The sequence below is a fragment of the Heteronotia binoei genome, chromosome 13 (genome assembly GCF_032191835.1).
Source record: "Heteronotia binoei isolate CCM8104 ecotype False Entrance Well chromosome 13, APGP_CSIRO_Hbin_v1, whole genome shotgun sequence".
In the NCBI taxonomy this organism is placed as follows: domain Eukaryota; kingdom Metazoa; phylum Chordata; class Lepidosauria; order Squamata; family Gekkonidae; genus Heteronotia; species Heteronotia binoei.
In genome coordinates this window covers 46,794,397-46,820,759 of record NC_083235.1, presented here as the reverse complement: position 1 = coordinate 46,820,759, position 26,363 = coordinate 46,794,397, and the positions used below count along the sequence as shown (strand labels likewise).

The 26,363-nt window shown below is 45.7% G+C and overlaps 1 protein-coding gene across 1 annotated transcript; it reads left to right on the top strand.

The window, feature by feature from the left end:
• The first annotated feature begins 1,043 nt into the window (after positions 1–1,043).
• WNT1 (Wnt family member 1) lies at positions 1,044–20,216 on the top strand. The gene is made up of 4 exons (XM_060252389.1): positions 1,044–1,169; positions 8,096–8,349; positions 15,900–16,165; positions 19,654–20,216. The coding sequence occupies exons 1-4, from the start codon at positions 1,069–1,071 to the stop codon at positions 20,140–20,142; spliced, it is 1,110 nt and encodes a 369-aa protein (XP_060108372.1). The 5' UTR covers positions 1,044–1,068; the 3' UTR covers positions 20,143–20,216.
• The last annotated feature ends 6,147 nt before the right edge of the window (positions 20,217–26,363 follow it).

Here is a 26,363-nt window from a genome sequence, read left to right as displayed (position 1 = left end):
GGGATGACGTCTGGCCAGCGGCAGCCAAAAGACTCCGGAGAGAAGGAACGAAAGCCACCGCAAAGCCCTGGGCGGCCAAGTGTGGCTACTGGAGTCCCCGGCAGAGAGAGAGCGAGAGAGGGGCGATCCCCGCGAGATGGAGCTGCTGCTGCTGCCGAGCGAGGACCGCGGCCAGGGGCGACCCGCGGCCGAAGGCTGCGCCAGAGCTGCTCCAGCCTTGTGACCAGGCGGGCCTCCTGGCAGTCGCTCCTTCGCCTTGGAAGCCGGTGCCTCCTTCCCTTGGGTCATGAACGTGGGAGCGAAGCGCCTGGCGAGAAGTGCCTCGGCGCGAATGACTGGCCACGGCCCCGTCTGGGGCTGGGGTGGGGTGAGGTCTTGGGGGAGTTGAGTGACAAGCAGTCAGGAGCCTCCCCTCTCTCAGCCAGAGAGGACTGCGCTCGCGTCTGGGGTCTCCCGGAATTTCATCTGACGGGAAGGGGAGCGGCCCGTCAAAGGGCCCCTGGCTCCCCCCCCCCCCCCCACCACCACCCCGTTCCCTTCCCGTCGGGCTGTGATGCGTCTCCTCTGCGGGGCAAGCAGGGCGCATGGTTGGCGGGAGCGCAGTGCGCGCCTGGGTCTTCCCGGCTGGATGGCTCGCTCCATGGCGACCCTCCTCGCAGCAGCCTCTATAAGAAGCGGGCCGCGGCGAGGGCATCGCAGAGCTGCTTGGAGAGGGCCCCAGCGAGCAGGACGCCAGCCTTGCGCCGCGCTCGCCTCTTGAGTCCCCGCCAGGGGAACCCGCACCTCGCGGGCCTGCCAGCAGCCCGGCCCCGGGGAGCAGTCCCGCGGGGCACTTCTCGCCTGCAGCTTCTCTCTGCCTCTCGCGGGTTTTTAGCCGCTCAACTTCGATTGGGAGCCTCCAGTCTCTCGGGACAAGTGAAGCCCCTTCCCGGGGCGCACGGGGCGCGCCTCGCCTGCGAGGGTTTCGGAAGTCGCCGCCCCCCCTCTCCGCACCCACCCATCTCGACTCCCTTCCTTCCCCCCTTTTTTTTGTGGTCCGCCGAGCAGGCAGGCAGGGCAGGCGAAGCGATGAGCCCGGTGGCATTAATGCTAGGTTTGAAGACCTTGTGGGTTTTGGCTTTTTCCTCTCTTTCCAACACGTTGGCGGTGAATAACAGCGGCCGATGGTGGTAAGTGGGCTTTACGCGCCGCGGCGCTTTCTGGGGTGGCTTGCCTTCTCGAACGCAAGGAGACAGGAGGGAATCGAGCCCGGTGGACTCGGAGGTGGACCCGCGCTCAGGTGGCCCGCTCCGCGAGCATTGCTGTCAAAGCTGAGCCGCGTGCCCAGGTGGAGGAGCAGAAGGAAGGGACCGAGTGCGCGCTTGGAAGGGGCGCACGCTCAGCCATTTGGCGAGGACTCGGCTTGGAGGACTCCCCGCTGCAGGCACGTGCGCTCCTGGTCCTTTGCTGGGAGATGCTGCTCTGAGCTAAGAGCCTGAGCATCTGAGAAGGGCCGAGAGAGGTGAAGAGAGCCGGGTCTTGTTCTGCTGCTGTCTAGGTACAGCCTCCAGTCCAGGAACCCTGCGAGGCGGCGCCCGCCGCACAATAACCTCAACTGGCCGAATAAGCTTCCAGCAGAAAGGCGACTAGTCAATTGCTGACCAATGAGAACTCACACCTTAATTATTACCAGGACGGATGTACTTTTTTTTTTTTGCTGTTTATTATTGGCGAGTTCTTTCTTGTGGCACTATAGCGGCTCAGACTTTTACTAACTAGTAGTAGTGCTTGTATTTTATTTCCGGTTAGATGTTTGCCCCTTCTTAAAACAATGTTTTAGGACTATGTTAACCACGGATTCTGAGGCCAGCCCTAAGGGGAAGGAGACTTTGGTTCCGTGTTACAGAACTGAGAGGCCACAAGGTTCTCAGCGAGACCTTGAGAGGGGACTGGAATAGGGTCCCATGTCTGTAGGACGCTTCCTTCAGTACATTAAATAGTCAGTCTATCTCCTGCTCTTTATGTGAATGTTCAAACCCTTTATTTGTATGGAAGTGAAAGTGGAGTAGAGCATTCTGGCCAATGGAAGCTTTATAGTCTCTTCATAAACATGGTTGAAATAATGTCTGTCTGTCTATCTACTGTAATACAATTACATTCCATAAACTGGATACAAAGGAAAATTTTAAGCTGGGAAATTGAGATCTATTACTATCAAATATAAACATTTCCGTAACTTCCAATAAGTCATTTTAAAGGGTATATATATATATATATATACACACAAACACATATATTGGCCACTGTGTGATACATAGTGTTGGACTGGATGGGCCATTGGCCTGATCCAACATGGCTTCTCTTATGTTCTTATTACTTACTAAAAGTACACCCAAGTCCAACACTCTAATCCATTTTATTAATTAGCTCTGTCTACTGATAGGTCTGCCTTTGATCTAGATATGGCCTGCTTAACCACACAAGTCAACCAACCAGGTACTTGAGACATCAATAGCTTTGAAGTTATCGATGAACTAGCACATGCCCTGAAAAGCATACAGTGGAACCACTTGCAATGTTGCAAGGGACAGGTCCTCTGAGATCCCAAGGGACAGAAACTTAGGGCAGCAAAATGTTGGGTTGAATGTATCTCAGTATGTAGAGATGAAGGCGTGACAACAAAATTTGCATTTCCACTTTCTGACTAGCCTGTTAATACCTTGACCATTTTGGGATGAAACTTCTTCTTCAATGAGACTTCCATGTTTTTCAACAGATTCCCCCTTCACCCATAATTAGCATATTTTAGCCAACTTTTATCTTTCTGTGTGAATTGGAGTACCCGAGGTTCACTTTGGGACTCTCATTTTAGGAGCAAGGTGTACACATACACAAAGTCCAGATTTCCTAGAAATGGTAGTGCCCTGGGCTACATGGGAGCCAAAGATCAAGAGCCTGGTACATCAGAAAGTACCATAGCAATTTCACCTTCCCCCAGGAATGAGTTGAGGCTGAGGAAGTCCAAGCATGCTCAATAATATTAGTCAACAAAGCTTGCCTTCTGCACGTCTGGATCTGTGCCTCTTGGGGCAAGTGCCGCCTCCCTAGATCCAAATCTGAAGATGCAACAGAACTCCCACAGCCCAACATTCCATCCGACATGCGGCTTGGCTGACTCCACGCTGGAATTCAGGCTTTTAGCATGAGGTAAACTTCATGCTTCACAGTGACTATGAGGCATAAAAATGTCCCCTTTTCAGACTTTTTTAAAAAATCAGCTTGCCTCAGGCAACACGTGTAGCAAATACTAGGTTTCTGGTGGCCTAGAAGTAACAGAATAATTTGACTAACTCAATTTTCAAACTTGCAAATGTCTCCATTTAATATGCTCCTAGCCATCTCTGTGTTTTGGGTGGTGTGAGTTCCCCATTTTGAGGAAGGGGAAGAGAAAAATGAAACATTTTTTTCTAGCAATTAGAGGGCAGGACCGGATCTACATGTTTTTTGAGGGGGGGGGGGGCAAAATTAAAAAAAATGGCGCCCCCTTATGGGCCATTCTATCTTATGGTCCCATAGAATATAATGGACTCCATACCCAATTTGGCACCTCCCTCTCCTTCGGCGTCCGGGGCAAGCACCCCCCTCTGCCCCCCCCCCCCCAGATCCAACCCTGCTAGAGGGGGCCCTTGGCCAGTAGTGTGTACACAGCTCATCAGAAAACATCTTAATAATTGTACGTCCACCTGCCCGCCTGTCAGTCAATGAAATGGTGAGGGGAACAAAGAATGACTGTGAAAGAGATTCACAAACAGCACCAATTGCCACTTATTTCATTTGATTTTTATCCTGCCTTTCAGGCAGCCCCCTTCCCCAGGTAGCTAATAGTAATAGAAAAATACAAAGTTAAAATTATGTTCTTGAAATAGCTGAAGTCTGTGTGAGGTGTGTCACTTCTTGCCTTTCTTTTGTTTTTTAACCTATGGATAGAGAATATCTAGGTCAGTACTAACTGCTGTTAGAAATGTGTGGTGTTGCTGTGGAGACTTTTCATACAGTGCAGGTTGAAAGTGACACCAATCATATTGTGGCCATTGTGTGGACAAGCTACCACACAGGTGCTATTTGCAGCATCCTCCACTAGGTGGGGTATGATGTGTAGGCACAGGTAGAATGTATAAACTAGATCTAGCTTTATTATATTGCTGGTTTTAATTCTGCAGCTCTTATTAAGCGTATTATTTATATTCAGTATTGAACACCCATGCTTATTGAAATAATGATTGGTGGTGTGTGAGAGACCTCGTAATAGTCACCCAAGAAAGTTGATTGGCAGTAGTTTCAAGATGGATCGAAGGAAGTCCTTCTTCGCATAATGCACAAAGAACTTGTGGAACTGACTGCCTCAGGATGTAGCAACAGCCACTAGATGAAGTGGCTTAAAATGTATGTGTGTGGGTTGGGATAAAACAAATTCATAAAGGAAGAGACCACAGAGCTGTGGGTTAATCAGGGCTGGCCCTAGACTGGCACCCTAGGCAAGTCTAACCTCTGAACCCCCCCCCCCCCCGATAACATCACTGAGTCACATGGGGGGCACCCAATTTGGCATCCCCAGAAGGTTGGTGCCCTAGGCAATCACCTAGTTTGCCTAGTGACAGGGCCAGCCCTGTGGATAATCTTTTCCCCATTGCCCCCACTTGAAGAATAGTTGTTAGTCACTATAAGGGAAAAAAAAAAACCCAGATACACTCATTATATTTGGCTTTCCTCCCTACTGCAGCTAATAGTAAATTGGGGGGAGGATTCCAGTGAGAAAATGACACAAGAAAAGAGAGGGTTTTTAAAAAAATGCTTGAATCCCCCTCCCCTTGTGGAAGCTTGCTGGGTAATTTTGGGTTAGTCATACACTCTCAGCCTAAATTATCTCACCAGTTGTTGAGAAAATAAAATAGAGAACAACCTAAGCCGCTGGGGCAAAGAGCAGGATATAACCCACCCTGAGCCTGTTCACGGAATAGGGTGGACTAGAAATTAACATAAATAAATAAAGTGAATAAATAAATAAAGAACCATACCCCAAAAACACAGAGCGGATGCATATCAGGCCCTCCCTTGTCTGCTTTTTACTATTCATTTGTCAGGAGAGCCAATCATCTGTACAAGTTACCTGAGATAGATAGATCCAAGTACCAGACAGCTCATGTGTAGCTTGGACATGAAGAAGTAAAATCCACAGGTGGTTAGGTGTGGATCCTAGGCATCATTTATATTTGTGTCTATTGTAATGTTTATTGAAAACAGCAAGTTATGATAGAATGAGACACAGAGGTGAATCAGAAGCAGTCTGAAAGTTGGTCGTCCTTTCTTGACCCGTAGGCAAGGCCAGCAATTGCCTAAGGCAATTGCCTAGGGTGCCGGCCTTCTGAGGGTGCCAAAATGTGCACCCCCATGTGACTTGGTGACGTTATCAGTGCAAGGGGGGCACCAGAAGTTAGCCTTGCTAGCCAGTCCCAGCCATAGATGCTCTCTACGGGTGGCTAACACCGTCTCTGGACATATTTTAGGATGGACTTCCAGTCAATGCTCCCAGGGCAGGTTGGTTTGTTTTGGAGCTCCGAAGATTACAAGACTTAAAAGGGCTTCAATAAATTTCTCTTTGTTTGAGACTCACTATCTGTTATCCACCTTCTCTGAGGAAGCTGTAGCTTGAATAGCAGGAGAACGGGGACCTCACAAAGAGGAGAGATTTTTACAAGGCCAATATCCATGCTGTACCTAAGTACTCCGAAGCATACTTTTGGGGGTCAAAGGAACTTTAGATGAAACCAATACAACAAGTAATGAGCACCGGGAGTGGTATACTGACAAGAGTTATACAGTTTTCTGTCCAAGGTTGTTTGTTACCTCAGGTCAAGCTATATCTGGAAGAAATCATAAGGGAGATGGTTTGGAATCCTCACATCAGTTCTCAAATGTCGTGTCAAAAATCACCAAAGTACAAAATATTAATGTTAAAGATGGTTGTGGTGTTTTAGGTTCCAGGTTTGTTGATGATTTTGATAAGCGAGTTTGGTGTAGTGGTTAAGTGTGCAGACTCTAATCTGGGAAAACTGGGTTTGATACCCTACTCCTACACATGCACCTGCTAGGTGATCTTGGGTCAGTCACAGTTCTTGAAAGAGCTGCTCTCTCAAGAGCAATTCTTGAAAGAGCTCTCTCAGCCCACCTACCCCACAGAGTGTCAGTTGTAAGCTGCTCTGAGACTCTGAGTGACGGCTGGGGTATAAATCCAATTTCCTCCTTTAATCAGTCTTCCAATTCTGATAGCAAGGGAATTTTCAGACTTGTCCACTGCATACAGTAGTTACTGATAAATTCATTAGTAGATATTTCTATAAATAAATGCCATGGCTGGAACCCAGAGAGCTCTGCACATGGAGCTAAAGTGCTCCCTGTGTAGTGATGGCATTTATTTCCCCTGGCAGCTTTGCATCATGTGTAGGACACTTCCAGCGGGCCCTTGGTCTAGGAGAGGGAAACACTTTTCATGCGGACAAGAGCATTAGAGGCTCCCACAGAGAGAGATGCTGAAAAACTCCCATGTGTGTGCAGAACACTCTGCCCAGTCCTTATTATGTTGTTTGACCAAACAAAATTTTTTCTAGGCTTGAAAACAGCACAGTGAAGTAAAATGGCAGGTCAAGTCAAAAGACCGCTTCAACGTTATGGCCCGGCCACTGAAAAAGTTCTGTTCTAAGCAATGTTCCCTCTAAACTGCAGTCTTGTGAGCAAAAATTATACTTTGTGAGCTACTGGCATTAAGGTTGTGAGCTACTGCATAAATTAGTGTGCTCTGGGGTCATCCTTCCTGAGCCAAGACAAAAATGTGTGAGCTGGAGGCTAAAAATCTGTGAGCTAGCTCATGCTAACTCAGCTTAGAGGGAAGACTGGTTCCAAGTACTTAGAGATCTGGTTTTTCAAAACTGCCAAATTCACCAGATTCTGAATATAATATTTTCTTTAATTGGTGTTTTTGGGATGGGTCTTGTTTGGAATAAGAATACTTTGATCTTCTTCTGCCCCGTGGCGCAGTGTGGTAAAGCTGCAGTACTGCAGTCGGAGCCCTCTGCTCACGACCTGAGTTCAATCCCAGCGGAAGCTGGTTCAGGTAGCTGGCTCCAGGTTGACTCAGCCTTCCATCCTTCCGAGGTTGGTAAAATGAGTACCCAGCTTGCTGGGGGGGAAGTGTAGATGACTGGGGAAGGCAATGGCAAACCACCCCGTAAAAAGTCTGCCGTGAAAACGTGAAAGCAACGTCACCCCAGAGTTAGAAATGACTGGTGCTTGTACAGGGGACTACCTTTACCTTTTAGCAAAGCAGCTAATGAGCTGGGGAGCCTTTGATTCAAATGCCACCTCTGCCATTAATTCCCCAGGCTTTGGGCAAACCACACTCTGTCAGTCCCCCACCTGCAATGTGGAAGGGATAATACAGCTGGCCTACTTTACAGGGCTGTTGTGAGGACTGCAACAACACAATATCTGTGAAGTGCTTTGAGCACTGAAAGTGTTATATAAAAGCAAAGTTATTAATAAGTAGATTGTCCGAGTCCCTGCACACATAACCAAATGCCGCCAGTGCAGTCAGGGATACAAGAGCTGACTATTTCTTAATTGTTCATCTATATGCTGACGTATGATTCCTCCAAGTGGTATTCCACCTTGCCATACAATCACATTCAATATTTGCCCGTATCTGCCCATCCCATTCAGTTTTTGAAATTCAGCAGCCTGTGGCTGTTCAGAGAGGAAAGCTGATGAGGCATCATATTGCCTGCTGCCACAATAATGAAGACATGCTTAACAAGTTTCTAGCACCCACACTTTTACTTTTGAGGCACTTTTTCTTCAAATAGTTCCATATTTAAATTGCAAGTTCAATTTTGAATGTGAAACATCACATTCCAGAATGTGTGTGGCAAAATTAGAAAGGCTTTCTAATCATATAGCAAGGGAACATGGTATAATATTATATCACATTATCATATTTAATCGAGACTCGATGTGGATTCTCATCTCTGTCAGTGTTTAACTTCCAGCACTTCTCGGCTTGCAGGGGAATCATCAACGTGGCCTCCTCGACCAACCTGCTGACAGACTCCAAGAATGTGCAGCTGGTGCTGGATCCTTCCTTGCAGCTGCTGAGCCGCAAGCAGCGCAAGCTCATCCGCCAGAACCCAGGCATCCTGCACAGCATCAGCAGCGGTCTACAAAGTGCCATCAAGGAGTGCAAGTGGCAGTTCCGCAACCGCCGATGGAATTGCCCCACCATGCCAGGGCCCAACATTTTTGGCAAGATTGTCAACAGGGGTAAGGAAGCAGCAGCAGGAGGAGGTTGGGAACTGAACAAGGGGGTCCTGGGCCGGAAACCCTTTCTGTTCTCTAGAAGTCTATCACGGCTGAGACCTTGTACATGTCCATGCAGTGTAACAAGATAATAAGGAAGCCCAGGCACCTGGCCCTCATTGGTTAGCTGAAATCCCAAAAGAACCTGATTGGTTCAATTAATGGCTGTTTTCTCCTTTACACCAGAACAGCAGTAGGCAAGCTCTGGATTACATGTCCAACAGTAGCATGCCAGACTATTTTTCTTAACATAAAAGGCTGGTTCTGAGGTGTTGGCAGTGCTGCTGGGGCCAACAGGGAGAATGCAACTGGTATGGCTTATGCCCCCGAATCAACTCCCAGGCTCACGCCAGGTCTGTGGTGGGCTCTTGGGTTTTGGCAGTGCTTCTTGCTCCATGTTTTTGGCCACATACAGTCCTTGTCCCCACCCCCCACTTCATAAGTGGTACTCAGGCTAAAAAAAGATTCCCTGTTCCATCTCACAATCTAATGACTCTTAGTTTCAGACCAACAGATTTGCTACATCTGCAGTAGAAGAGATCATGTGCAGAGGTAGGATAGAGTGCATACCATTTTATGGTCTGTTATTGTTTGCATTCTATTTCCCATCTGATTGTGGTGCAAAAATGTGCACAGAGAACAATACAAGTTTTTGCACAACTGCAAAGAGGTTATGTTTTTTTCCTCTTCCAATGCGCTATCCCGCCCTCCTCTTTTGGGATCAGAATGATTTTTGTCTTTTTCTTAACCAAAAACTGGGGTCAAATTGACCCAGGGAAGTGGTAAGAGATGATAAAATTTTGTAGAATAGTCCACAAATTACTCAGCTTCCATGAAGTCAGTTGCCCTTTGTTGCTTCATGCCTCTCCTTGTAATTTTCTTGTAAATGGCAGTATACACTCTAAAGGTATTGCAGTCATTTTGGCCCCTTCCATTGATTTGAATTGGAAGCTGAAATTAGCATTTAGGATGAAAATAATAAACTGATATTTTCTTAACTTTCTAATATGTTCTCCCTGGTTTCTTTGCTGCTGTTCTATTTCTTTACTGACAAAGTGCTAGTGGAAAATGCCTTAAAGTTACAGCTGGTTTATGATGACCTCACAGAAATTTCAAGGCAAGAGATGTTCAGAGGTGGTTTGCCATTGCCTGCCTTTGCGTAGTGACTCTGGTATTCCTTGATGGCCTCCCATCCAAGTACTACCCAGGGCCAACCCTGCTTAGTTTCCAAGATCTGATGAGATTAGGCTAGCCTGCACCATTCACGTCAAGGGTAACGAGCACTAAATAAAGGTTACATGTGTGGCAGCTGGTGTTATATCCAGTGTATCCCCAAGTTTTTTTTTAATAACCTACTTGGAGATTTATTTGACCCCATTACACATACTTATACACACCTCAGATGTGTGGTGTAGTGGCTCAAGTATCAAATTAAAATCTGGGAGGCTCAGGCTCAAATCCCCTTTCTGCTGAGTGACTGTGGACCAGTCATTTGCTCTCAGCCAAAATGATCTCATAGAGTTGTGAGGACACAGTAAAGACAGGTGGATGCTGCATACTGCCCTGAGCTCCTTGAAAAAAGGGTGGGATAAGAATGTACAATAATGATAATTAGTAAGATAAGTTTTTGTTCAGGCAAGGGATGAAATGCTGGGTTGGTATCACTGCACATGTGTGCTTATTAATAATCTTAGGCACCTGGCTTAGAAAATTTAAAAAAAACTTAGGCTCAGTCCACACATCCAGCAGACTGAATGGTAGAATCTTGAGGCAGTACAATGGGGTGTACCACAGTTCCCTATGTAACAACATATTGCAAACATATTCTAGCCTAGCTCTTGTATGTGATACCTGTTTTCACTTACAGGGAATTACTAATGTAGAGGAACTTTTAAAAATGTAGCCCCTCTGCCTTGCTGTCCTGAAGTAGCATAACCTAGTTTCCCTTCCCACCTCAGGCCTCTGCCATCTCACTACCCTGCCTCTGACATTAGTTCTGAGGGGACAAAAGAAAAGCCAATCTCAGCCAGCTCCATCTCTGGGGTGAGAGTCTTCCTGCAAACACCATGTAACCCACTCCATTTACTAATTTCATTTGTGGTCTGCCTTTGTAATTGAGATGCAAAGTGGATTACAGAATTATGAAAACAATGCAGTAAAGCCAGAATAATACAGAAATGGTGCAATAAAACATTAGAGAATAATAAAATCAAGACAGTATCATTTTGAACTTTCTGGGGGGAGAGTGAGATGCAAATGGAAGAAGTAGATTAAATTACGCCTGCAATTTATCTATTTATTTATTTAAAGCAGAAAATACATCAGTTAAGAACCTGGAGTTACTGATTTAGAAGTGGAAATATAAACTGTAATTTTGCACCCTGTTGGTCTGCTTAAATATAAGAGCTGCAATCTATACACACTTCAGCTGCTTCAGTCCAATGTGATATACAAATGACATACACTGCAATTCTAAGGATGCTTTCCTTAGAGTAAAGTCTAGACTTGCTTAGGAGTGATTTCACAGAAACATTTAAAGATTAAAAGATTAAATTCAATGGGATATATAGATGGTGTATAAAAGCTAAAAATTAAAATTAAATCTGGTGGGATAATTAAGTGGCATGCATGATCAGTAAATCTCTAAATACCAAAGCCAGGAAGAAACACTAGTGGAAGGTCTTGGCCATAGTAACTGGTTGGCCACTATGTGAGACAGGATGCTGGATTAGATGGATAATTGTTCTGATCCAACAGAGCTCTTATGTTCTTATATAGTAGGAGAATGATGACAAGCAAGCTTGAGTTTTGGCATCACTGTTTAGGAATTAACCACAGGATCTGGCACTGCACCTTTCCTTTTCCATGAGCAATCTTTCAATAAACTATTTAAACTGACAAGCTAAGCTGTGGCCACAGATCCCAAGCAGCTATCCAAGGTGAGGAGCCAGGAGCACCTGCCCCAGGCACAACCTCAAAAGCGAATGGATGCGGAATGGGCCTGAGAACTTGGTACAGACTTGCTGATGTCATATAATGTTCACTTATCAACATGTGTCAGATAGCAATGAGTGGTGCTCTCATGTACATAAACAAATCTGCATGGGGTCCCCCACAAAGCACTATAATTTTTTTCCCCTGGAAAACTGGGGTAAAATTAGTGGGGATTAACCACCCCCCTAGAAGTGACCAGTAAAAAAACTCTGGCTGACATTTTGGTTTGTCTAGCAACTCACAATGATATAAACATTTTTTAAAAAAGGATTGTATGAGAGGGAAGAAACATTGGCCCGATAGCCAATTGGGTAGGATAGCAAGGATGTAGAAGATGGAGTGGTTGGGTGGTTTGGAAGAAGGGAAGAAGTTAGACAATTGGGTGGGTTGGCAGAGAGTTGGAGAAGCAAGCAATTAGGAAGCTGGACAAAAGGGGGGATATTTACTTCATTTATACACCTTTTTCCCCAGTGGAGACCCAAAGCAGCTTACAGAATCATCCCTTCTTCCCTTTTACCATCACAATAACCTTGTGAGGTAGGTTAGGCAGAGAGTGTGTAACTGGCTCAAGGTCACCCAGCAAGCTTCTATGACAGAGTGGGGATTCAAATATGGTCTCCAAGATCCTAGTTCGACATCAACTACCATGCCACACTGGCTCTCATAGAGGCAGAAACCAGAGTGTAGAAAGCAGGGGCTGTCAAAGGGATGGGATTTCCCTTCTGCTTGAGTCCATGCAAGTCTCCCTCTTGTTGATTCTATTCTTTATCTGTTTGTCTGTATTTATATTTACATAAGCATATTGTAACTGAAATGGCTGGAAGATGTTTCTTGACTGAGCATTGATGACTGGTGGCTCTCAAGCTAGGATGTCTCCCTTATGCTCCAGCCTGAGCTGTAGAGGCAGCTGGAAGTTGTCATGTGAGCTGCAGGAGAAACAAGTCTAAGCTTTGCAGCCATTCTCTTTGTTTTTGGGGGAACTGATGCTGCTTTACAGACTAGCGCTGACTGCCTCTGTGTGTGTGTGTGTGCTTCCCCATGCGCAGTGGAAATAAACAGGCATTATAAAAACAGTCTCCAGTGCTTTCTACTCATAGGAACCATCTTGAACAAATGCCTGAGAGAACTTCTTACTCCACAAACTCCCAGAAGTATCATGTGGAGGTTAGGATTTGGGAAGCCCAGCAAAGCATTAGGCACCTGCCCCAGGAGAAAGAGGCACTAGCTCTGCTGTGTCCATCCTGTCTCTCTCTTCCCAATGAAGAAGCAACTGGTAGCTTTGTGTGTTTATAGATAAGGAGGAGCTTTTAAAAAGGACTGGATTTGCTTGTGTGGCACAGAAGAGACAATGTCTACAGGCAACTCCTATGTGCAAGAGGCTTATTTCTGCAGCCAGCATGTAAACACAGGACAACATAAAGCCCAAACATTCACAGCTGGGATTTGTACACTAGGCATCATGTATTATTTTCGTTTTTATAGTCAGTTATTATTATTCCCCCCCCCCCCCCAACGTGAAGAGGAAAGACATTCCTTTCCCACAAACTCTGGGATTCCGTTGCCATAATAGGTCCTCTTCTTACTCTCCCCCCCCCTCCTTGTTTCCGCATAAATAATCATGGACCTTATTATAAAGGACTGCAATATTTGTTAGATTAATGTTTTAATGCCCATTATTAATTAGGTGGCAGATTTACAAAGTTAAACAAGAATGCAGCAGCATCTTTGAAAGACATTCTTCCATTTCTCTCTCACACTGGAGGGAATACCTTTTCCACAGGGTTTTTCTTTAGCAGGACTGCACAGGAACACAGTTAAAGCTGCCTTGGCATCAGGAGGTGTGACCTAATATGCAAATGAGTTCCTGCTGGACTTTTTCTACAAAAAAAGCCCTGCGTTTCCAGACTGGGTCTTCCTGTGATATGTATATGCACAGTCTAAAAACAACGAGCACATTTTTCAGAACTATTGTTTTATTTGCATGCAAATTAATGCACATTTTGTTAATTAAAAACTCATGCAGAGCCAACCTAAGCACAGTTACATCATTCTAAGCCTGCTAACGTTAATGGATTTAAAGGGTCTAACTGTGTTCAAGATGACACTGATAATTGACTAATATTCCCTTCATGGAATTCCCTATCCCCACCATCACCATCTCACAAATGAACTTTCTATCAGGACTGTGAGGAGAGCTGTCATTCTAATTATTCAGATGGTCATTCAGTGACTGAGTTGTTGCTAGCCTGGGATGTAAACCAATGAAAGCTGAATGCTGGGATTTTAACAGAATGAGGGCCTACTTTGTATATGTTAACTTTCTGACACAGTTATAACTTCTACCTGGATGTTCAGGCTAGCCCAATCTCATCAGATCTTGGACGCCTCCAATCAGGGCCGGCCCTAGACTATCTGGCACCTTAGGCAAGGCTAACTTTTGGCACCCCCCCCCCCCACACACACACTAATAATGTCACCAAGTGACATGGGGGCACCCAATTCAGAGCCCCCAGAAAGCCAACACCCTAGGCTATTGCTTAGTGGCAAGGCCAGCCCTGCCTCTAATCACAGATGAGTTCTCCTAATGGCCATGCACCAACTCGCAGTCAGCAGTCAATAGGAATGGAAGCTCATAGCATGGACAGGAAATTGCAATGGCAGATCCAAGGACTCTCAATCATGCTGCAAGAACCAGGCCTATCAGTGGTTAGGAAACCATAGCAAGGGACTCAAGGGTGGGTTTAAATAATGAATCCTAAGAGATGCAGAAAGCTTTGGGCAGTAGTTTTAGGGGCTGGGTTGAGAGTGACATTACAGATTCATTGTAGCTTGAGTTCATAGGACAAGTCATGATGAAGCCCAGCTTTCTTTTGTACCCCTCCCCTCCATGACTGATCAAAGATACCAGCAGTTGCATAGAACAGGTTATTTTAAAAAATGGTGATTGTGCCTGTCAGGATGGAATGCCTTCCCATTCACACCTGTAGGGGAGCCAGAGAGCTTCAGAGGAAGATGTAACCTTGATGCTTCCTCCCATACTTTTACCTGCAAAGAGGTAAACTAAGGGTTTTCATGTTCAGATGGCTGCTATCTAGCTGTGGTACTTGTGCAGAGCAAGAATCTGCTAATAATAGCATGCTGCTGGCATAGGAACACATGATTTGCTCTTCTTGTTAACCAGACATCTTTCACGAGGCTGAAAATAGTATCTGTTTTAGCAGGCAAACCCCATAGTGTACTAAGCATCATCCTCTCCCACTCATCTCCCTAACAATCAGACGTAGGAAATCTGCAGGCTGGCCTTTATTTTCTCTGTGGTTGTTGCGACCCTTAGTCTGGAACAACACAGAGATTCATCACAGAGCAGAACCTATTGGACATGAAAAGGGGTACAGAAATAATAGGATTGGGGTAGGATGAGAACCAATTAAATGCATCTCCACCTATTCACCCACTTACTTATACTTGTGGTCTTGAGTTGTCCCTCCATTTCCCTGTAACACATCACGGCTTGGATTGCTTGCATGAAGTGATCTATCACAAGTGGATTATTGTTTATGCACCTCTCTGGAGGGTTTTGTTGTTGTTGTTCAGTCACACAATCGAGTCCGACTCTTTTCAACCCCATGGACCAAGTCACACCAGGCCCTCCTGTCTTCCACCATCCTCCGAAGTCCACTCAAATTCATGTTAGTTATATCAGTAACTCTGTTCAGCCATCTCATCTTTTGCTGTCCCCTTCTTTTTTTTGCCTTCTGTCTTTCCCAGCATCAGGGTCTTCTCCAGTGAGTGCTTCCTTCTCATTTGGTGTCCAAAGCATTTGAACTTCAGCTTCAGCATCTGACAGTGAACAGTCAGGGTTGATTTCCCTCAGGACTGACTGATTTGATCTTGCAGTCCAAGGAACTTTCAAGAGTTTTCTCCAGCATCACAGCTCGAAAGCATCTATTCTTCTGCACTTGGCCTTCCTTATGGTCCAACTCTCACAGCCATACATTACTACTGGGAATATGATCGTTTTGACTATACAGACTTTTGTTGGGTACCTGCTGTTAATTTATGACAGTCTGTGTTCAGATTGTATAAGGTTAACTGGGAAAGAGGCTGGAAGACAGATGTATATATGTGTGTGTTATAGGGAAGACTTCCAGGCTGTTTGGGCCTTTCTAAGCTTACGCTTCACAGGACAATGGCTGTAGGACCTCGAGATCTCTTCTGTTTTAGCAGGCAAACCCCATAGTGTACTAAGCATCATGGAAGGCAGGATGTTCTAAGTCTATATTTTCTACATATTCTGATTGTTTATGCCCAGGGTCCTGGTTTCTACTGGATATGTTCCTGTTGCTTAATTTTTCCAGCAGAGAAGAAGTAACTTGATAAATACCGTTGCTTTTATTAGTGCCAAACATTTGGTGTGACTCCTATTCTTTGTTCAATGGGGGCTTGGGGTTGTTGGGGGAAGAATCTGGACACTATTGGTTGACTTGCAATAACATTTGTCCCCCTCTCTCACACTACAGGTTGCCGGGAGACTGCTTTCATCTTTGCAATCACTAGTGCTGGTGTGACCCACTCTGTGGCCCGCTCTTGCTCCGAAGGCTCCATCGAATCGTGTACTTGTGACTATCGCCGGCGGGGCCCAGGGGGTCCCGACTGGCACTGGGGTGGCTGCAGTGACAATGTCGACTTCGGCAGGGTCTTTGGTCGAGAATTTGTTGACTCGAATGAGAAAGGGCGGGACCTGCGTTTTCTGATGAATTTACACAACAATGAGGCAGGACGTCTGGTAGGATATGAGCAGATGGTGGTCCAAGAAGTTTATGCAAAGGTGTCTGTGTGCATGGGATTGTGCATGATTCACATGACCATTTAAGCCTTCCCCCCACCCCCATGCTATTTTCCTAACTTGAAATGGCCCCAGGAAGCCACTATTTGCCTCACTGGGGAAAGGTTCTTGTAGCCATCCATCCGTGTGCATTACCCCAATGGAACAATTAGCAGCTCCCTGGAGGTCATTTCAGGTCAGAAAAATGGCACAGGGGGAGACTTAAGCTTTGCATGCCATGGTTCCAGGCTGAATCAAATCCCCGTATTCCTGGGCAGCACAGAACTCCCAGAATATATATGATCAAAAGTCCTCACATTGGCCACAAGGACTTTGTAAGGTAATCTGTCTCCCCAGACACCATGGTCCTGATCCAAATCAGGGACTTGTGCTTGGAAACCAACTTGTAAGCATAGAACTTTCTGCACACAATTGATTAGAACTAATATATTAAAGAAGAAGACTGCAGATTTATATCTCACCCTTCTCTCTGAATAAGAGGCTCAGAGCGTCTTACAGTCAGTCAGTCTGTCTGTCTGCCTGTCTAGGAGATATATATATTAAGTAGTCTTTCTTGTAAACTGTAAAGTCCCATGCAATTTAACCTTTCCTTGTAGGGAAGGCGTTTTAACCCCTTAATTATTTTGGCTGCTTTTTTCTCAGACATTTCCAGCTCTGAGATACCGCTTTAGAGCTGGAATGATCAGATTTAAACATAGTATCCCAAATTCAGCATATATGAAGCCTCTTTGCCACTAGCTGCTTTTATTTTCAACCATTTCATACACTATTTTAATTGATCTACCTACCATAATGCTACGACCTTTTTCCTAGTTTGTCCCAGCCAGTTTAGAGTTTATCCATGTATAGAGGGAAACTGGGATTTTTGCCCCAATATTTGCCCCAATTTGATGCTTCCTTACATTGAATTTTCTTTGCAGGTTTATTGCTCATTCACCTGGTACAGGCGACTGTTATGCTTTCTTTCTTTTTTGGCTGCCTCCCTGATTTCCTTCTGTATCTGACGATCACCTTCTGAGTCTTAACCAGTAGAGGGAAGGGGCTAATAAGTGTCTAGATTTATATTACTCTTTGGGCTTGATATTTCCATTTACAGCAGTCCCTCTTAAGTTGTCTCGTTTATTTGCCTTGTAGCCTCTCAGAGCAATAATAAGCAGGCCTTAGTCAGAATCTTACTCATGTCTATTCAGTGGTGCTTGATCCCGGGAAAGGGTTCTTAGGATTACTCTGTAAATTGTTTACCTGTCTAATCAAACATCTTGTGTGTGTTCTACTGAAGACTGCATGTTATACTTTCTCTAGATCCATCCCAGGTCCAGTCAACAAACGAGTCTTGGGAGTTCATTTCTGGGAATTTAGTTCCCAGGTTTGTGGGGGAGCAATTTGGACAAGTGCTATGACTCACATGGGGAGGGATTGATATCTTCCTCCTCCATGCACTTTTTCCCAACTTGAAACAACCAGGTTTGTCCTATGGGGCTTGCCTTTCATGGGCAGTGCATCAGTACACATTACGTTTCCCCAGTGGAACAAATAGTGGCTCCCTAGGGCTATTTCCCGTCAAGCAAATGATATGGAGGGGAAGGTTTATGCCCCATCTTCACATGTGCCATTAGGGGTGACAACTCTGGGTTGGGAAATTCCTGGAGATTTGAGGAGGATGGAGTTGGGGGAGTCGAGGGACCTCTGTGGGACATAATACCATACAGTCCACCCTCCAAAGTAGCCATTTCCTCCAGGGAAACTGATTTCTGTAGTTTGAAAATCAGCTGTACATCTGGGAGATCTCCAAGACCCACCTGGATATTGATAATCCAAGTTATGGTACCCATCCAAATCAGGCCAGTACATGCCAGGGAACTGAGGATGGAACTCCCAGAACTCATCTGTCAATCAGATCCAGGCCCATGAAAAGTCTACTGCATAGCCAGAGGGAAGCTTTGCCCAGGGCATACAGTGGACCTTGGGAGCACTTTTTCTGAAGTCCTCTAAATATTAGCTCTAGTAGTCTGAGTGGCAGAAAACCATAATGCACTCTGCCTTACACCTCTTAACATGGAGGCGCAGTGCATTAGAAATTCTCCTGTATAAGCCTTATTGAGATGAGCAGGAACTAACAGTGGTGGTTTGCACTTCAGGGGCTCTGTTTCCCCACACAGATGCCTGTAACAGCATCCCAAATCTGTTGCCTTATTTATGACTGAGCCACTATGAACAGATTTGTTGAAAGAGATACCTGGCATGTGAAGACACATGTTTGTGTATGTCTGTGCAGTTTGCATATTTGAACTTCTGCTAAAGGAAGCATGTGCCCCCGTTTGCTTCTGCAGGAGTAGGCTGTGGGATGGGCGATGAGGGTGGCAGTACGGGAGGGGTAGGCTGTGGGGACGGGATGGCAGAAAAAAGGGGGAAGAGGCAGCCCTGAAGCAGGCAGAACTTATGCATGTTAGCCAAGCCCAGAACCACAAGCTGAGCTGCTATGTGGGCTCCTACACATCTGGAAGGAAATGGTTCCAATTCTTCTAATTGCAGTAAAACCCCTTTGGAAGGGAAGGCTCTGGACTTGGAGAGATGCATCAACATTCCGTGGGTGGGAGGGGGCCCACACTGCGCCAGGGGAACAGTTCCCACTAGCAAGAGAGGGAGAGACAGACAGAGAAAGAGAAAAAGAGAGATGGGCCTGGTGGGTGGGAGGGGTTCCCAACAGACCATGGAGGGAGAGATGATGCATAAAGGACTATTGAGAAGCAATAGCAGATGACCATGCCCAGTAATTCCTGCTAGGCTTGGGGAAATGAAAGCTGATAACAGAAGCGCAAGATAAGTTGGATGAATGACAGTGCTTCAGAGCATCAGTCTTCATTCAGCCTTTCTATTCCTGGAACCTACTGGGCTGCTGCCATGTATATCACAGTCACATGACAGGAAGAGGAGGAGCCAAACACCAGGAAATGTATGTAGTGAGGAGCAAACCACAAGCTAGGGACATGGAAGAATTTTCTCCAAGACTGAGTGACTTCACCATGCACGTTCTGCTGCATGCAGAGAAAGGCAGGAGACTAGGCACCCTTGCTAACTATGCAGCAGGCCCTTCCAGCTGCTCAGGGGTCACAGCCCAAAGGATGAAGATCACTGTTTTAGAATGACCATGTATGCTCATAGTAATCCTCGTAATAAGCCTAAGTGGTAGGTAGGTATGGTTATAATTATGCTGTAAATTGGATAGGGGTGCCTTGTCAACGACCACCTCTGGTGGGTTCCCAAAAGAGGTATGATTCACACTGAGTACTTGGTAATTTAACCACTGGGCTACAGTATGATAGCTGTGCAGTCTTAGGGACTGCATGCAGTCATACTCTGCAGGCAGTTTCAATGCTGAGGGGCCACTCTGGTCTCTTAATAGGTCTGTCTTTCTCTGTGTCTTTCAGACAGTCTTCACTGAAATGCGTCAAGAATGTAAGTGCCATGGGATGTCAGGATCTTGCACTGTCAAGACCTGCTGGATGCGGCTGCCCACTTTCCGAACCGTTGGGGACTTCCTCAAGGATCGCTTTGATGGTGCCTCACGTGTCATCTATGGCAACAAAGGTAGCAACCGAGCCTCCCGTGTAGAGGTGCACCACCTGGAGCCTGAAAACCCTGCCCACAAGCCTCCTTCCCCCCATGACTTGGTCTACTTTGAGAAGTCACCCAACTTCTGCACCTACAGTAGCAAGACAGGCACAGCAGGCACAGCTGGCCGCTCTTGCAACAGCTCCTCCCCAGCCCTGGATGGCTGTGAGCTGCTGTGCTGCGGGAGGGGGTACCGGACCCGGACCCAACAGGTCACAGAGCGCTGCAACTGCACATTCCACTGGTGTTGCCACGTCAGCTGCTTGAACTGCACCAACATGCAAATCCTGCATGAGTGCTTGTGAGCAAGGAAGGGAAAGCAAAGAGCATCCTCTCTGGAGACAGGAAACATTCCTCCTCAAATATTAGGATCCAAAAACCAGCCCAGCCAGTAAGACATACACTCAGCCTTCCCTGTGTCAGCAGCACCCTCTGTGACCCGGAAAGGAGGAACTGCAGGTTCTGTCCATAGCCTGTGTGGAGACTTAGCACAGTTGGCACAGATGCAAGAATGGGTGTGTGTGTATAAACACTTGCAAATGGACTCCTCAACAGACTATATTGTTTCTTTACCAGGCAATCCCTCAGCTCCTGGCTGCTTGTTGAGATTCTGAGAAAGGACTTAATTTGAACCAGATCTTTCATAGGTCAAAGCTTTAGAACTTCTCCCACATGATTAGCATTAGCTGGATCTTTTGGTTCCTATACCTACCTGCGGAATGGCAGGAATAAAGGTAGTGCCTTGAAGCGTGTATGGATTGCCTTTCCCTCACTGCAGCTATTTTCCATGCACGTTTAAAATTAGGAGTTTCCAAAAGAAATAGCACTGCCATAGCGCTGCCTATATGGACCGTCGGTCTTACAGATGAGACACTCTATATGATTACTAAGCATTGGAGGGGACATATTTTATATACTGCTTTGTGGGATTCTTTTGTATCCCTGGTCCCATGCAACCCAATGTGTCAGTTCCATGGAGAACCACTGGAGCAGCTATTCTAAGCCATCTATGGAGTCAAGATTTTAATAAATGAAATGCAAAAACTTTTGAGGTACAATGGGCATGATTCTCCATGCAAACCCAATCAGAATAAATGGAAGCTTCACAACATGACTGTGCTCTTGAGCAGGTACTGTTCTTTGGCAAGAGATTGTTCCAGTCAATTACACTCCGTGTTGATTTGTGGACATGGCCACTGGTTCCGCTCTTTGCTGCCTTTGCTGCACAAAACAGTTTGACTTGATCCATCCAAGGCCGTTGGTGTCAATTTGCCAAATGCTTGTCATGTTCAAAGGATGGCTAGCAGCTCCCCCGAAATTACATGTTGTTACACGTGTTTACAACTATTCCCGTATATAGTTCACGTGTCTGTGTGCGTGTATGCGTGCCTCTTGGCTTTTGTTCACTTAGCCAAGAAAACAGTGTCCATAGAAAATGTTTTAAGTTTTTTTAAAAAAATTTATAGTTGTACATCCTCCCCCCCCCCCCCCCAATTTTTCTACTCTCTCTCCTACTCATTTGGCAAATTTGTAAGTAACATGCACTGAAAAGGTGGCTGGGGATTGCTGATTATTTTGCATATGTGTGTAAATAAAATATTTATTGTTGCCTGTTTCATAGTTTTGTAGGCCTGGCCCAATGTTTCTGTTCCTTGATGATGCAGTTGTTTGCTGGAGAAAGCATATTGTGTGTGAGTGTATATGCGTGTGTGTGAACATGTCCTCATGAAACATGTCTTCAGCATTCTAGAGAAGAATAAAGTATATATTTTATCAAGTCATCTGAATATAATGGGTTTACTACATTATACAGAAGAGCTGAGCATGCAGGTGCCTGATTCAGAGGTCAGCTCAGGTGTGTTGATTGTCAGTTGTGCAAAGGACGTTTGCATTGCACAGTCATTGAGGTGAATATGTGTCTTAACCCCTGAACATCTCATTTGACCTGTCTAGCACAGGTCATGGAGTTTTGCTTGGCAGTCCTTACACTAAGCCCAATTATTTGCAGCTGAATGACTACATATCTTTTGGGAAGTCAGCCCAGTGTATCTTTTGGGAAGTCGACTTAACGTCTCCAAGTGTTGGATAATTTACCACATCCCTCACTAATCTGCTCCAATGTTACCCACCCTATTAAAAAGCCACATCTCACTTCCCAGCTTGAATTAATCTTACTCTAAACTTCCAGCTGCTGGAATTTGTTAGGCCTTGGTCTGCTGTGTTAAAAAGTCATCTCCTATCAAGAAATGGCAACGGGGTCTTATGAAAGCAGAAAACAAAGAAGAATTTATCTGGGGACCATGATTAATCATTTACAACTGGTGTTGAAATAACAACTTGCATTGAATTTACTAGTATGCAAATCAACAATTCATGTGCAGAGCAATCTTTGCTTTGCTTAAAAAGTGGAGACAAATTATAAATCACCCAAATGGGCCTGTCTGTCTACCAGATTTTTATCCTTCACTCCAAGGCTCTCAGGATGGCATGCAATATTCTCTCTAACCCATGTAAGACCTCTGTGAGATAATCATAGAATCATAGAGTTGGAAGGGACCTCCAGGGTTATCTAGTCCAACCCCCTACACAATGCAGGAAACTCACAAACACATCCCCCTAAATTCACAGGATCTTCATTGCTGTCAGATGGCCATCTAGCCTCCGTTTAAACATCTCCAAGGAAGGAGAGCCCACCACCTCCTAAGGAAGACTGTTCCACTGAGGAATCGCTCAAACGGTCAGGAAGTTCTTCCTAATGTTGAGCCGGAAACTCTTTTGATTTCATTTCAACCCATTGGTTCTAGTCCTACCTTCTGGGGCCACAGAAAACAATTCCACACCATCCTGTATATGACAGCCCTTCAAGTACTTGAAGATGGTGATCACATCATCGTAGATAAATTAGGCTAAGAGATAGTGGATTGAATCCAACAGATTCCATGAACTGAGGCATTTTATGGGATATTCTGGACTAGCTGGAGTAGGGAAGCAAGGAAGTTATTCTGTGTAGATAGAACATTTGACACCCCTGGCCTAGAGGATTGAATGGGCATCATTAAAGTGGAACCTGGACTTACATTAACTACTTTTAGATCACTGAAAGTCAGTGGCAACTTTGTGTGTTACAATGGAGTGGAGCTCAGTTTAACTTTCCAGCATTCCTATTGCCAACTGAAGCTTCTTGGAGTTGTGTTCTTGCAAATAAAGGGGTGATGCTTTGAGCCAGCTTTGTCTCTGCTCAATAGATAGGAGAACTGCTGCCTAGTGAGTACTCTAACTTGGGAACCCACAGCCAAAGGGGGATATTACAATTGAGAGCCATTGTTAATCTGAGTAAACCTGGTGGGTGGGGGGAGAAGCTTGCAATGCCCTACCATTTCATGTTTTGCCAGGCTGAGAGCATTTTTATTTTTATTTTTTGCTGTGATCCTTGTGCTTTTTCTTGATGTTTTATTTTTAAAACTGCATTACAAAATCCCACTATTCCCCCATCTTTCAATTTTAAACAAAATATTGCAAGCGTTTAGCATGTTTGTATTTTAAGTTAAAAAACAATCTCTTTAATTGTGTTTGTCTGTGTCCTTTATAAAGTCTATAAAGTCCACTATCTGGCAGTACATTTTAGGACATACATGGTCTGGCCCACAAAGTCCCATTTATGTCAGATCCGGCCCTCCTAACAAATGAGTTTGACGCCACTGCTCTAGGCATTAAACATCCTGCAAAATACCAGCTTTTCTGTGACAATAAATGGTATTGATTAAAAATTTCCAAAATCACCAACATTCCCTTTCTTATCCTGAAATCCATCTGCATTTCCATCTTCCACTTTTTCTCACTATTGTTCTTTGACGCCTTGGGGATTTCTGACCATGGAGAAAACACTTTGGGGATTCCACACCATTGTCCTTTTTTGTTTCATTTTTGTTTGCCTCCTCATCTCACACTTGATTTATTTATTTATTTATTTATTTATTGTTCCTGTGGATTTTTGCAACAACTCAGGGAAGTTAGCATCCTTTGGATAAGATGGCCAAATAATGCATGACATTGCAGCTCCTTGGCTGGAAATCCAGATTATTTATTTGACCCTAAGAAGCAACCATGAGGTGGAGGTGATGGGGGTTACGAGTGCAAGTGCTGGGGGAAAGGGTTTAATTCTTTCCTTCATGCTTTTTCCCTGGCTGGAAATACCGCTCCACAGCCAATCTTTTGGAGGGACAAATATAAACACAATACGGATATTGTTTTTCCCTACCAGAAATTAAAGTCGCTCAGAGGGGCTATATTTTTAAATCAGAAAACAGCACAATATGAGGGGGAGTTAACTCCACCTCCCCAGAGCCAGGCCCTGATCCGCACTGCCTCCCCTGCAGTATTTTAGACCCAGATAATAAGTTCTGATTGTGGAATCACAGCATTGTATGCACTTTGGTCACTACTAGGTTCCTTCTAATAAAACCAACAATTTTTAAATCTGGGCTTTAGCGGCAGCTTCTACTTTGTTCCGAACATATTGCAGAGGGAAACTGCTGGTGCAGCGATGTAATTTCAAAGACAACATATTCCTGTATCTGAGCAGGAGCTCAGATGAATATTCCAGGCAAGGACCTGTCCACTCCTAATGGTGTTGCAAGCAAATTGGGGGGAGGGACACAGGGGTAATTCATTTGGTAGCCAAGGTGGGATGCTGCTGGCACATATTGATTCCCATCTGGAGCATAATTATATGGAGCAGACCTCCATCAGTGGCTATTAGCCACAGCTTATTGTTGGAACTCTGTCTGAGGCAGTGATGCTCTGTATTCTTGTGCTGGGTGGGGGCAGTGGAAGGGCTTCTAGCCCCACTGGTGGATCTCTTGATGGCACTTGGGTTTTTCTGGCCACTGTGTGACAGAGTGTTGGACTGGATAGGCCATTGGCCTGATCCAACATGACTTCTCTTATGTTCCTATGTTCTTATCTGTGACTTTTGTGGTAGCTGGACCTCTTGTTTCCTATTTTCTGTTGCATCACAGAACAGTAATGCCTCAAAGTCATAGGAAAGACCAGAGATAACATGTTAGCAATCCAGACAGACGGACTAGAATGCTGGTTAGAATTTTTGCTCAGGGGATGGAGAGAAAGGGTCAGAATTTTGCACTTTTGTACAGGGAAAAGCAATGTGTCTTGAGTGAATATACTGAGCAAAAGAAGGATGGGAAACAGGACTGGACCTAAATGTTTTTTGAGGGGGGATTAAAAAAATGATGCCCCCTTATGGGCCCATTCTATTTTGTGGACCCATAGAACAGAATGGACTCCATACCCAATTTGTCACACACACACACACCCCAGCAGCAACCGGGACAAGCGCCCCCTCTGCTCCTCCCTAGGCAGGGCCCCTCAACTATTAGAGGCCATCTGGGGCACAGCCTGCTTTTTAATTTTATTTTTGCCATGGCTGAGCTGGCGAAGTGTCATCAGTGGTAGCCATTGCGAGGAGAGCTGAGCAGGGCACAGTGCATTGTGGCAGGAAAAGCAAGAGGTGGAAAGGAGGGAGGCAGAGGAAGCCAAGTGGAATGGGCGTGGCGGGAAACAGATGGGGCTCCTGGCTGCAAAGTGCTAGGGTGGGAGAGAGGGAGATTGTTGTGTCCTAGGTTCAAATGGAGAACTGTTACTTTTGGAGGGAACTGTTACTTTTGGAGGGAAGCTGAACAAGCCAAGCTTGTACTCCACACCAGGGTTCCAGAGAAGGCCTAAGCGTGCCCAATCAGGGGAAGGATTGAAACATAAGTAGCCAATCAACATCTAGGCTCATACTGTACCCTGATAGGCCCTTAGGCCTCTGTAAATAGCCAATCCATGTACATAGTTAAGGTCCAATCAGAAGGGGGCAAGAATTGTATAAAAGGAGCGGGAGGTTTGAATAGAGCTCAGTCTGTGTTGGTGTTCCTGAAGTAAAGCTTGCTGAAATCACTCTCCGACTCTGGTCTCTTACTGCGCTGACCCCAGTACTTTACACTGGCGACGAGGATGGGATGCCAGTAAGAACCAGCAACAGAACCAGGAACACGGAAAGGTGGCTAAATCCAAGCCATCTGGGTCCCCACCTCCGCTCTGCGCACACCCCATCTTGCAAGCCGCCCAGACACGCTGCCAAGAATGGAGGCTCCAGCCAACCTCCTGCAGCCCTTTAGCATCGATCGCCCCGAGCTGTGGGACTCGTGGGTCGAAGGCTTCCAGTCATACCTGACCTTCCGGAAGATTACAGAAACTGCCATGCAGAGAGCTCTGCTTATCAGTACGTGTGGCACGGAGACCGTGGACTTAGCCAGGGCTCTTCTCCAACCCAGGAAGCTCTCAGAGACGCCGGTGGACGACATCATCAGCGCTCTGGAGAAGTATTTCCAGCCCCAGCCAACCAAGCTCACCCGGCACTGGGACTTCCGACAAAGGACACAGAAGGCAAGCGAAACCACGATGGCGTTCTTGACAAGCCTGCGCCGGGTGGCAAGCCGATGCAGTTTCGCAGACCTCAACGAAG